At 40.8% G+C, this 13,273-nt stretch overlaps 1 protein-coding gene across 10 annotated transcripts in view; it reads left to right on the top strand.

The window, feature by feature from the left end:
• Positions 1-13,273, top strand: part of PDE8B (phosphodiesterase 8B) — a 263,697-nt gene that overhangs the window by 226,286 nt on the left and 24,138 nt on the right. For 9 of the 10 annotated variants that reach the window (XM_010588229.3, XM_064273415.1, XM_064273432.1 and 6 more), the window contains 4 exons: positions 524-688; positions 3,311-3,356; positions 3,778-3,913; positions 4,823-5,021. In XM_010588229.3, the coding sequence (XP_010586531.2) occupies positions 524-688; positions 3,311-3,356; positions 3,778-3,913; positions 4,823-5,021 (546 nt within the window). The remainder of the gene's footprint in view (positions 1-523; positions 689-3,310; positions 3,357-3,777; positions 3,914-4,822; positions 5,022-13,273) is intronic. The other variant, XM_064273434.1, reaches the window with a different exon arrangement.

Consider the following 13,273-nt stretch of genomic DNA (forward strand, 5'->3'; position numbering starts at 1 on the left):
AGAAGATGATTCCAGGAAGCAAGGAAGAGTAAGTGAAAAAGCTGCTGAGGTAGAAAAGGGGGCATTAGAGCATCTGAGGACTTGAAAGAAAGGGTGGCTAGAGCTTGGAGCACTAAGTGGAGAAGATGGTGACATGTGGTTGAGCAGGGCTCAGTTCATGGAGATGAAAGAGATCATCTATGGAAGAACTGTAGAGTAGGAGAGAAGGCCCAGGACTGATGTCTGAGGAACTGCAGCCTTTACAAGAGAGCTAGAATTGAAGGGTCAGCAAAGGAGACCGAGAAAAGGTAGCCACTAGGTAGGAGACACACCAGGAGAGAGCGGGATGGGAATAGCCAAGAGAACAGTGTGCTTCAGTAAGAAGGGAGTGTGCTGTAAAAGCACTGGTCATTTTGAACGATAAGATGTGCTATTGGGTTTTGTTTTTTTATCATCTGATTTCTTTTGGATTCCTGCCATATTTATGACTTCTGGGAATTAGAATCCTAATCTTCTCAAATTTATTCTTTCCTTGCTTCCTCAGGTCATAAATATAATCAATGCAGCCCAAGAAAACAGCCCTGTCACAGTAGCAGAAGCCTTGGATAGGGTTTTAGAAATTTTACGGACCACAGAGCTGTACTCCCCTCAGCTGGGTACCAAAGATGAAGATCCTCACACCAGTGATCTAGTCGGAGGCCTGATGACTGTGAGTGATGCGGAAAGACCAGGAATGCAGGGGAGACGTTCAGTGCACTCTACCACCACCTCCTGGGGACCCCACGTGTCAGAGTAGAACTGTGCTCCGTAGGGTTTTCGGTGGCTGATCTTTTGGAAGTAGATCGCTAGGCCTTTCTTCAGAGGCACCTCTGAGTGGACTTGAAGTTCCAGTCTTTCCTTTAGCAGCAGAGCACATGAACCGTTCGCACCACTCAAGGACCCCAAATGCACTCTTGAGGGTTCAATATAAACTGTTGCCTGTAGTTGCTGTGTGGGTACTACCTGCTGTGTGGCAAACATCAACATAACCAAACACAACTGCATCAAAATTACGTGTATGCGTGGTATTATTCAAGTGATTCTTGCATTTCTTTCTACGAGGCTGGCTGATAGCAATGGAAGATATTTCTTGAGAATTCTTAATTACAGTAAGGAGGAAATAGGCAGTTGACTGAGGGCTAAATATGCAAGTTGGTAGATTATACAGGCCCTTGTTTACTTCTTCTTCCTCTTTATCGGGTACAGTATTGAATTAAGGTCTTCTTGGACTTCAGGATCTTTATCCACATAATGAAAGGGTTGGACTTAGACTACAGCAGTAGTTTTCAAAACCTTAGCTGTCTTCTGTAGAATCCTTTTTTTTTTTTTTTAATGCTTATATAGAAGCCTCGCTTATGATCAGATAAAAGCAGAGTGGAGCTGTCCTGCTGTGGGGGGTGGAGGCATAGAGGGGGTGAACAGGAGGGGCAGTTCTCCAGGAAGCACCATTTGTAGATTCTAGGGACTCATCCTGTTGTGTTTTGATGTGCTCTATTTGGCTGTAATCATCCACCAGCAAGTGAAAAAAATGAAAATTCTGATTATTCCTTTGGGACCCTCATCAGAGGCTGAACCTGGAAGAATTCTTTGGGAGAAAAAGAAAGACCACACCTCATCTATGACTTTTACTGTGAAGGTTCTTGTCTAGCTCTCCCACCAAATGCTAGGTATTGGCTGGCTTTCTGGTCCATTCTCAGTCTTCCTACTAAAGGTCTCTGATGAGCCTGTAATTTGAGTGGCCTTCCATTCCTTTCCTGCCCCTGGGTTGTGCAGTGTAGTCTTCAGTTTCTAGAGAACACTAGCAAGGATCTGTCAGGCCACTTCAGAGCTGCAGCAGGACGATTCTGATACAGGAAAAAGTTACACTGCTCCACACACACCCCCCAATCCGCCTACTCCCCTACCCCCACCGTACTATCTCCAGATAAAACTGTAGGGAACCAGTGCAAGATTCCACTTCATTTTTATTGATTTTGCAGAAAAGAGAAAAAGGTAAAGAAAAAATGGAGAAGTCCCTGTGATACCTGCCTTAGAGGCATGACAGGTGTGGCCATTGTTACTTATCTGTTTACTTAATTTTTAAAATTAAGCTCTTGGCCTAAAGATCCAAGGTCTGATGTCAGGTGAACTCTTCATTAATGTTACTTTAAACCTCAGCACAAACTTTTGGGGAATGAGAGGCAATGAGCAGTTATAAATGACTTAAGCAGCAATCTAAATACTCAGAGATCAAAGAAGGAGGGAAAGAACCTGAAATTCTAGAACATTTGGGAACTAGGTCAGGTTCAAGAATCTAGTAAGTGGCAGCACTAGCATCAGAATTCTGCTTACTCCTTTATGCTGCCTCTCCAAAGACCTCAAAACCCGAAATTTTTTCTTTAAAAGCTAGCAGCAATGCTCATGTTGCAAAAGAGAAAATACAGTTGAAAAACAATTACTTTGGATATCAGTTAAAAATTAGCCCAAACTTTTTAAGGCGTTACATTAGAAAGTCATCCCCAAAATATCACCCATGACTTTGGCTCCCCAAAAATGTAAGTCAAAGAACCCAGAAATAAGATCGTCCCTATGAGGCATGTGGGGTCACTCCAAAATAACCTGCATCCAAAGCAAGATTGCTTACGTGATTTCACTTATGTGGCTTCAAAATGCCAGGAGAGAAAGCCAGCATGAGAACAGATCCAATCTACAGCTAAGGAGTAAGACCTGAAGGCAGCCATATCCACTTTATTCTGAATTCTCTACATTGGTGGGTAATACTGCCCCTGGTTGTGCAGTGGTTAAGAGCTCAGCTGCTAACCAAAAGGTCGCCAGTTCCAATCTACCAGCTGCTCCTTGGAAACCCTATGGGGCAGTTCTACTCTGCCCTACCAGGTTGTTATGAGTCGGCATTGACTCGACGGCAACAGATTGGGTTTTAGGATGCCTGGTGGTGCAGTAGTTAAGAGATTGGCTGCTAACTAAAAGGTCAGCAGTTCTAGTCCACCAGTCACTCCTTGGAAACCCTATGGGACAGTTCTGCTCTGTCCTGTAGGGTTGCTAAGAGTAAGAATTGACTCAACGACAAGTTTTTCTGTGTGTAATAGCCACGGAAGGGAGAGTATCATCTGTCTTGTAGCTATTGTTCTGATTTCATTTTGAGCTCTACTTCAAGTTGGAGATCCAGATTGAAATCCAGATTTGAACCAGGATTCAAATTCCTTTGCATAATAATGGGAGTGAGAGAAAAATGATGAAGGGATATAAAACACTGTATACTTCTGCTTCTAATAGCGTCTTTTCTTTATTCCAGGATGGCTTAAGAAGGTTGTCAGGAAATGAGTATGTGTTTACTAAGAGTAAGTTTTTATATATCCATTTGTTATTGATAATCCATTTCTGGCCTGTGTCAGCCCAAGTGTTGTGATTATTGTTTGGGGAGGGCCTTGGTGTTTCTTCCAATTGGTCTCATTTGAGTTTAGACATTTCTGTGGTCTACATTTCAAATTAGGTCTTCTAATTAAAATTGCTTCCCTGAGAGAACTGTCAGAATAAGAATTTCAAATCTCAATACATTTGAACTGACATTTAATTAAAATTATTTTCCTATTTGGGGGTCGTGACATTTAATAATATAAGAGAAGGTCATTGAAGTGAAAATCTTCCTAGTCTTGGAAGCTCAAGATTTTCTTTCTGGTAGAAATGAAGACGATGACAAATGTTTAGGGGCACTCAAGATTCCATAATTAACCAGGCTTCCTGCCCCATCTGTTTGCTTAGACGTGCACCAGAGTCACAGTCACCTTGCGATGCCAATAACCATCAACGATGTTCCCCCTTGTATTGCTCAATTACTTGATAATGAGGAAAGTTGGGACTTCAACATCTTTGAATTGGAAGCTGTTACACATAAAAGGTATGGGACTTTTCTGGCTGCAGGCAGGGGAGGATTGATGGCCACGCTCCAGACTTTCACATCTGGAAACTTTGAGGGAGATGTGTTCTTGCACAAGAGACAGCACAGGTTCTGCTTTTTGTGCCATGTTAGAGGATTGTCAAGTGAGTGGAATGACTGTGGCCTCTGAGTGAGCTCCTTTAGGGAGAGAGAGGATCAATGGGTAAGATGTGGGGTCAGCCTGGCGATGACCCAGGATGAAGAAATACTAAGTTTCCTTCTCAAATCTACTTGGTCATTCCTTTTTACTGAGAGCCAAGAATCCTAAGTATTCTGAGCCCCAAACTTGTTGAAGTCCCACCTTACAAAATGAATTTGTGAGCTCTTATTGAAGATACTATGGTTTTTCTTTTGGTCCATCCTGAAGGCAGGGGAAAAATTAAATAACTCCCAGGGTCCTCTCTCTACTTGGAAAAGGCTATTTTTTCCCAGTGGTACTGGTCTATTTATATAGGATGTGTACATAACTAAATGATGTGACTTTGCTGAGACCATCCAAGCCATTCCTTTTCTCTTTAGACTCAGTAACTTCTTCGGTGGGCACAAAGAAAGCACAAGACTTATATGGAAGTGGAGAGAGGCACTGCCAGGGACCTTTCTTGGTTGTCAGAGCAACGGAAAGGCTTATGACTTAGAGATAACCTAGAAATAATTTGTATTGAACCACCATGAGGCACCTGGTTCAGAAGAAGTGGCTGGAGAGGAGGGATGCTCTGCTGTGTCCCAATTTGGGGAGGAGGTATTTTTATGCCCCTGTACATGTGCAGTAAGCATCAGAAGAAAAATGCCTCTACTGTCCAGTATCATCAAAGAAGATAGCTTTGGGGCCAGCGAATGCAGTGAACTACGGTTTGTTTTCTTGTTTTCCAGGCCATTGGTTTACCTGGGCTTGAAGGTCTTTTCCCGGTTTGGAGTATGTGAATTTTTGAACTGTTCTGAAACCACTCTTCGGGCTTGGCTGCAAGTGATTGAAGCCAACTACCACTCCTCCAATGCCTACCATAACTCCACTCATGCCGCCGATGTCCTGCATGCCACTGCTTTCTTCCTTGGAAAGGAAAGAGTAAAGGTAGAATTTTGATATCATGATCTGGTTACCTGCCGGGATTAAAGATCTCAAGAACTCGATCTTAGTAAATACGTTGGACAAACAGCTATTTTAAACCAATTTGACAGTTTTTTTGACTACTAGGAAACCCTGGTGGTGTAGTGGTTAAGTGCTATGGCTGCTAACCAAAAGGTCGGCAGTTTGAATCCACCAGGCGCTCCTTGGAAACTCTACAGGGCAGTTCTACTCTGTCCTGTAGGGTCGCTACGAGTCAGAATCGCCTTGACGGGAGTGGGTTGGTGGGTATGGACTACTAAACTGGCTGGTGGTTTTGGCGATGCTGTGAGTTCAGAATTCACTCGACAGCAATGAGTTTACGGGTTTTGGTGTTTTAGACGTGGCCCTTTCTCCTACTCCTCTTTTCCCCCACATGTCCAAAATAATTTATGCCGAAGCAGAGATTCCTTTACATGCTTGGCTAGTCCATAAACTCATCCTTCAAATGTTCATTAGGAGCCTTTTGTGATACTGGCTTAGAGGATAGAACATAATCATTACAGCAGATGATTACTGGGTATAATGGTTATGTTTTAGAATCAGAATCTGGCTGCTGGCATATCATATCAGAAACCAGTTAAAAATGAGGCATTCAGCCTTCTGATGATTTATGTAATGTGTATGTTTGTGTAGATGTGAGTGTGTACATCTGTATAGTAATGAGTTTTGTATAATCTGAGAGTATTCCATGTCCCTTTGTGTTATTTAAAAGTTCCATACTTCCATGTGTGGATCCTGATTTGTAAGGCAGTGCTATGTACAGCCCAATATACAGCTGTCCTCCCCTCCTTTCCAACTACCATTACTTGCACAACGAAGTTTGTAATTCCTTCGTTACAATTAGAACTGAAGCTTAAAATACAGATGCCCCTGGGAGAAGTGCCATATAGAGACTGAAATTTACATTCATTCTAAAATGCCTGACATTATATCATTTTCCTAGGGTAGGTGTTAATGAGGGATTAAGAACCTGTGGACTTAAGGAGAAGAGTGAATAGTGAGAGAGGCAGGAGGAGGCAGAAAAAGCACCAAAATGTCATTGTTATTTGGTGCTGTTGAGTGAATTCCGACTCATAGCAACCCTATGTACAACAACAGAACGAAACACTGCCCGGTCCTGTGCCATCTTCACAATCATTGTTAAGCTTGAGCCCATTGTTTCAGCCACGATGTCAATCCAGCTTGTTGAGGTTCGTCCTCTTTTTCACTGGCTTTCTACTTTACCAAGCATGATGTCCTTCTCTAGGGATCGATCTCTCCTGATAACACGTCCTAAGTGTATGAGACATAGTCTCACCATCCTTGCTTCCAGTGACCATTCTGGCTGTACTTCTTCCAAGACAGATTTGTTCGCTCTTTTGGCAGTCTATGGTATATTCAATATTCTTCGCCAACACCACAATTCAAACGTGTCAGTTCTTCGATCTTCTTTATTCGTCATCCAGCTTTCGCGTACACCTGAGGCGATTGAAAACATCATGGTTTGGGTCAGGCACACCTTAGTCTTCAGGGTGACATCTTTGCTTTTTAACACTTTAAAGAGGTCTCTTGCAGCAGATTTGCCCAGTGTAATGCGTCTTTTTATTTCTCCACTGCTGCTTCCATGGGTGTTGATTGTGGACCCAAGTAAAATGAAATTCTTGACAACTTCAATTTTTCTCCATTTATCGTGCTGTTGCATATTGGTCCAGTTGTGAGGATTTTACTTTCTTAATGTTGAGGTGTAATCCATACTGAAGGCTGTGGCCTTTGATCTTCATCAGTAAGTGCTTCAAGTCCTCTTCACTTTCATCAAGCAAGGTTGTGTCGTCTGCATAACACAGGTTGTTAATGAGTCTTCCTCCAATCTTCATGCCCCATTCTTCTTCATATAATCCAGCTTCCTCGATTATTTGCTCAGCATACAGGCTGAATAGGTATGGTGAAAGGATACAACCCTGATGTACACCTTTATCGCTTTAACCACGCAGCATCCCCTTGTTCTGTCCAAAACAACTGCATCTTGATCTATGTACAGGTTCCTCATGAACACAATTAAGAGTTCTGGAATTTTCATTCTTTGCAATGTTATGCATAATTTGTTATGATCAATATAGTTGAATGCCTTTGCATAGTCAATAAAACACAGGTAAACATCTTTCTGATATTCTCTGCTTTCGGCCAGGATCCATCTGACATCAGCAATGATATCCTTCATTCCACGTCCTCTTCTGAATCCAGCCTGAATTTCTGGCGGTTCCCTGTTCGTATACTGCTGTAGCTGCTTTTGAATGATCTTCAGCAAAATTTTCCTTGCATGTGATATTAATGACATTGTTTGATAATTTCCACATTCCATTGGATCACCTTTCTTGGGAATAGGCATAAATATGGATCTCTTCCAGTCAGTTGGCCAGGTAGCTGTCTTCCAAATTTCTTGGCATAGACAAGTGAGTACTTGCAATGCTGCATCCGTTTGTTGAAACATCTCAATTAGTATTCCGTCAATTCCAGGAGCCTTGTTTTTCACCAGTGCCATCAGTGCAGCTTGGACTTCTTCCTTCAGTATCGTCAGTTCCCGATCATATGCTACCTCCTGAAATGGTTGATCATTGACCAATTCTTTTTGGTATAGCGACTCTGTATATTTCTTCTATCTTCTTTTGATGCTTTTTGCGTCATTTAAGATTTTCCCCAAAGAATCCTTCACTATTGCAACTTGAGGCTTGAATTTTTTCTTCAGTTCTTTCAGCTTGAGAAACGCTGAGCATGTTCTTCCCTTTTGGTTTCTATGTCCAGGCCTTTGCACATGTCATTATAATACTTTACTTTGTCTTCTCGAGTTGCCCTTTGAAATCTTCTGTTCAGCTCTTTTACTTCATCATTTCTTGCTTTCAGTTTAGCTACTCAACATTCAAGAGCAAGTTTCAGAGTCTCTTCTGACATTCATTTTGGTCTTTTCTTTCTTTTTAATCATCTCTTGCTTTCTTCATGTATGATGTCCTTGATGTCATTCCACAACTCATCTGGTCTTCCTTCATTAGTGTTTAATTCATCAAATCTACTCTTGAGATGGTCTCTAAATTTAGGTGGGATATAGTCAAGGTTGTACTTTGGCTGTTGTAGGCATCTTCTAATTTTCTTCAGCTTCAACTTGAACTTGCATACGAGCAATTGATAGTCTGTTTGGCAGTCGGCCTCTGGCCTTGTTCTGACTGATTGTACTGAGTTTTTTCATCATCTCTTTCCACAGATGTAGTTGATTAAATTCCTGTGTATTCCATCTGGTGAGGTCTACATGTATAGTCAACCATTTATACTGGTGAAATAAGGTATTTGCAATGAAGAAGTCATTGGTTTTGCAAAATTCTGTCATGTGGTCTCTGGCATCATTTCTATCACAAAGACCATATATCCCAACTTCCGATCCTTCTTCCTTGTTTCCAACTTGACCTTCCAATCACCAGTAATTATTAATGCCTCCCAATTGCATGTTCGATCAATTTCAGACTGCAGAAGTTGGTAAAAATTTTCAATTTCTTCATCTTTGGCCTTAGTGGTTGGTGCATAAATTTGAATAATAGTCATATTAATTGGGCTTCCTTGTACACATATGGATATTATCCTATCACTATGCTTGTACACATATGGATATTATCCTATCACTGACAGTGTTGTACTTCAGGATAGATCTTGAAATGTTCTTTTTGACAGTGCATGCAATGCAGCACCAAAATGGAGATTGGGAAATGGAGAGGTCTGACTTGTTTCCTTCTGAGTTTTAATTTCAGAGTGAGTATTCACTCTCATCAGCAAGAAAGCAAAGAATGTGGTCCAAGAAGGATGCTTTTGAAGATTTTTGTCTTTTACTTTCTAAATAAAACTAGTTCTAAACAAAACTAATGGTGATATCAGTGTATGTTTTTAAAACACCTTTCTCTGAAAAGCTAAAACCCTTCAGGATTCTTAAAACAGGTTCATGTTCCTCCATTTTACATTGCATGAAATATTATACAGCACAGGTCACACACGGCCAGTTAAGAATAGGACCCAGGTCATTAACTCCAAGACCAAAGTGATCTATAGCCAGAGCAGTCTGAGTTACAGGTGAACTTCACTTAAGCAGACCTACCACAGAAAAACATAGGTTTACATGCTTGATAAATTAGGAAACACTTAGTCACTTTATTATCTCCCTTCATACCCTTCCCCCAAATTAGCTTTTTTCTTTAAATTGTGAGTTCTTCTAATACTCTTAAAAGTCTGTTTGCAAATAGCAGCAGTAGAAACAAGTCTAAGACTGAAATAATATGTTTGGAATTTCAAAGATGTTTTCTAACTCTTGCAGCTCGTACCAGAGAATCAGGAAATTTAGAGTTGTGAGGAGCTTTGGAGAATTGGACTGGAAATGGCTCCCTGAGCTCAGGAGTTTAGTGACCAGCCCAAGATACTTGTTTAGAGGCAGAGCATTTTGAAGTCCACCATGAGGCACTTCCAGTGGGACTTACTCCTGAGGCCTCTTCCACTAGACCTACTGCCACTGACAAATGGGGTCAGAAAAATATGTTTTACCAAAGTACTTGAGTCATCTTCACTCCTAAATTCTTTATGAGAGAAGGCTGAAATTCTTAATGTCACTATTACAGAGCATGAGAATCACAGGCACCTTGCGATGCCAATAGCCACCAGTGGTATATTATATTGCTCAACTACTCAATAATGAAGAAAGTTGAGGCTTCAACTCTTCAACTTAACCATATGGTAATGTGCCCAGAGCTTATTACATCCCCCTTCAATCTGTTATAGCCCCCATCCTTTCCCCACTTGTCCCTAAAAGCAAGTGGAGAGGTCAGTATATCCATTTTTCATTTATATGTTGTCTAGATATAAGTGACTGATTATCCTGGATAAGGAACTGTTTGAAAGGCTGATTAGAAATGGAGCCCATTCTGGCCAATCTGCCTCAGTGTGATCCAGATCTACTTCTGGTTAAAGGAGTACAAGAACTATGCTGAGATATTTGTACCTCGAAGGGTTTGGAATTTTTTCCAGTTGTGGGCTTGGCAGGGCATTTTCTTCCACAGATGGTCCCTCCTTCCATAGGAAGGACCTCACTTCTCTCATCTGCTAGTGAGCTACCCAGTCTTTTTTCCCTGCCTCCTACTCATTTTTTTATCAATGCGTTATTAGACAGTGCCTACCAAAACTGCAGGTCGTGACCCTTTTTTTTTTTTTAATTGTGCTTTAGGTGAAAGTTTATAGTGCAAAATAGTTTCTTATTAAAAAATTTATACACAAATTGTTTTGTGACATTGGTTGCAATCCCCACATTGTGTCAGCACTCTCCCCCTTTCCCTTTTCACCTCGGATTCCCCGTGTCCATTCATCCAGTTTTCTTGTCCCTTCGTACCTTCTTTTCTTGCTTTTGGGCACATGTTGCCCATTTGGTCTCATATATTTGATTGAACGAAGAAGCATATTCCTCACTGTCCTGGATTGAATTGTGTCCCCCCAAAATATCTGTCAACTTGGCTAGGTCATGATTCCCAGTATTATGATTGTCTACCATTTTGTCATCTGATATGATTTCCCTATGTGTTGTGAATCCTATCACTATGATGTAATGAGATGGATTAGTGGCAGTTATTTTGATGAGATCTGCAAGATTAGACAGTGTCTTAAGCCAGTCTCTTTTGAGATATAAAAGAGAGAAGCCAGCAGAGACGGGGGACCTCATACCACCAAGAAAGCAGTGCTGGGAACAGTGCATGTCCTTTGGGCCTGAGGTTCCTGCACAGAGAAGCTCCTAGACAAAGGGAAGATTGACGACACAGACCTTCCTCCAGAACTGAGAGAGAAAGCCTTCCCCTGGAGCTGACGCCCTGAATTTGAACTTGTAGCCTACTAGACTGTGAGAGAATAAATTTCTCTTTGTTAAAGCCATCCACTTGTGGTATTTCTGTTATAGCAGCACTAGATGAACAAGAAACTCACGTATGTTACTGTTTCTTTTATAGGCCTTTCTAATCTTTGGTTGGAAAGTAGCCTTTAGGAGTGGCTTCGGTTCTGAGTTAGCAGTGTGTCTAGGGGCCATAGTCTCATCTCTGACTCTCTATCAGATCCCTAAGTCTGGTCTTTGTGTGTTTGTGTGTGAATTTGAATTTTGTTCTACATTTTTCTTGTGCTCTGTCCTGGACCCTTTAATGTCATCCCTGTCAGAGCAGTCAGTAGTGGTAGCCAGGAACCATTTAGTTCTTCTGGGCTCATGCTGGTAGAGGCTGTGGTTTATGTGGTCCATTAGTCCTTTGCACTAATATTTTCCTTGTGGCCTTGGTTTTCTTCATTCTCCTTTGCTTCAAACTTGATGGGACTAAGAGATGTGTCTTGACTGGCTGCTTGCAAGCTTTTAAGACCCCAGATGCTACTCACCAGCCCTCAGCCCCCAGTAACTCAGTCTGTCAGGTGTTTGGACGTGTCTAAAAAGCTTCTATGACTTTGCCTTAGTGAAGTTGTACTGACTTTCCCTATATTGTGTGCTGTCTTTCCCTTTACCAAGCTACTACTTGTCTACTATCTAGTTAGTGATTTCCCCTCCCTACCCCTCCTCTCCCTCGTAACCATCAAAGACTGATTTTTTCTCTGTATAAACCTTCTTTTGGGTTTTTATAGGGTCGCTATGAGTTGGAATCGACTCAGTGGCAGTGGGTTTGGGTTTTTTTTGGGGGGGGGTTTATAATAGTGGTCTCATAACAATACTTGTCCTTTTGTGATTGAGTTATTTCACTCAGCATAATGCCCTCCAGATTCATCCATGTTGTGAGATGTTTCGAAGATTCATCATTGTTCTTTATCATTATATAGTATTTCAAGTATGTATGTACCATAATTTGTTTATCCATTCATTTGTTGATGGGCAGTTAGGTTGTTTCCATCTTTTTGCTATTGTGAACAATGCTGCAATGAATATGGGTCTGCATACATCTATTCCTGTGACGGCTCTTATTTCTATAGGATATATTCCTACCAGTGGAATTGCTGGATCATAGAATATTTATATTTCTAGCTTTTTAAGGAGGCGCCATATCATTTTACATAGTAGTTGTACCATTTTACACTCCCACCAGCAGTGCGTAAGAGTTGCAATCTCCCTGCAACCTCTCCAACATTTGTTATTTTTTGTTTTTTTTTTTCATTACTGCCAGTTATGTCGGGGTGAGATGGTATTTCATTGTAGTTTTGATTTGCATTTTTCTAATGGCTAATGATCATGGGCATTTCCTCATATATCTGTTAGCCAACTGAATCTCTTCTTTGGTGAAGTATCTGTTCATATCCTTTGCCCAATTTTTAATTAGATTTCTGTCATTTTGTTGTTCAGGTATTGAAGTGTTCTAAAGATTTCAGGGATTAGGCCCTTGTTGGGTATGTTGTAGCAAAAATTTTTTCCGAGTCTATAGGTTCTTGTTTTACTTTTTTGATAAAGTCTTTTGCTGAGCCTAAGTGTTTAATTTTTACGAGCTCCCAGCTATCTAGTTTATCTTCTGGTGTTTGTGCATTGTTAGTTATGGTTTGTATTCTATTTATGCCATGTATTAGGGCCCCTAGCATTGTCCCTACTTTCTCTTCCATAATCTTTATTGTTTTGGCTTTTCTATTTATGTCTTAGATCCATTTTGAATTCGTTTTTTTGTATGGTTTCTTTCTCTCTCTCTCTTTTTTTTAAACAGATGGACATCCAGTTTTGCCAGCATCATTTATTAAAAAGACTGTCTTTTTCCCATTTAATGAACTTTAGTCCTTTGTCAAAGATCAGCTGACATAAGTGGGTGGATTTACATCTGGATTCTTCACTCTGATCCATTGGTCTGTGTTTTGTACTGATACCAGGCTGTTTTGACTACCATGGCTATATAGTAGGCTCTGAAATCACATAGCGTGAGGCTTCCTACTTTGTTTCTTTTTTTTTTTTTTCCAATAATACTTGCTCATCCAGGTCCTCTTTTCTTTCCATATAAAGTTGGTGATTAGTTTTTCCATCTCGTTAAAGAATGCTGCTTATATTTGGATCAGGATTGCATTATATATGTAGATTGGTTTGGGTAGAATTGACATTTTCACAAATATTGAGTCTTCCTATCCATGATCATGGTATGTTTTTCCATTTATATAGGTCTCTTCTGGTTTCTTGCAATAGTGTTTTGTGCATTTCTTTGTATAGGTGTTTTACATCCCTGGTT

This window comes from Loxodonta africana, chromosome 2 (assembly GCF_030014295.1).
Source record: "Loxodonta africana isolate mLoxAfr1 chromosome 2, mLoxAfr1.hap2, whole genome shotgun sequence".
Lineage (NCBI taxonomy): Eukaryota > Metazoa > Chordata > Mammalia > Proboscidea > Elephantidae > Loxodonta > Loxodonta africana.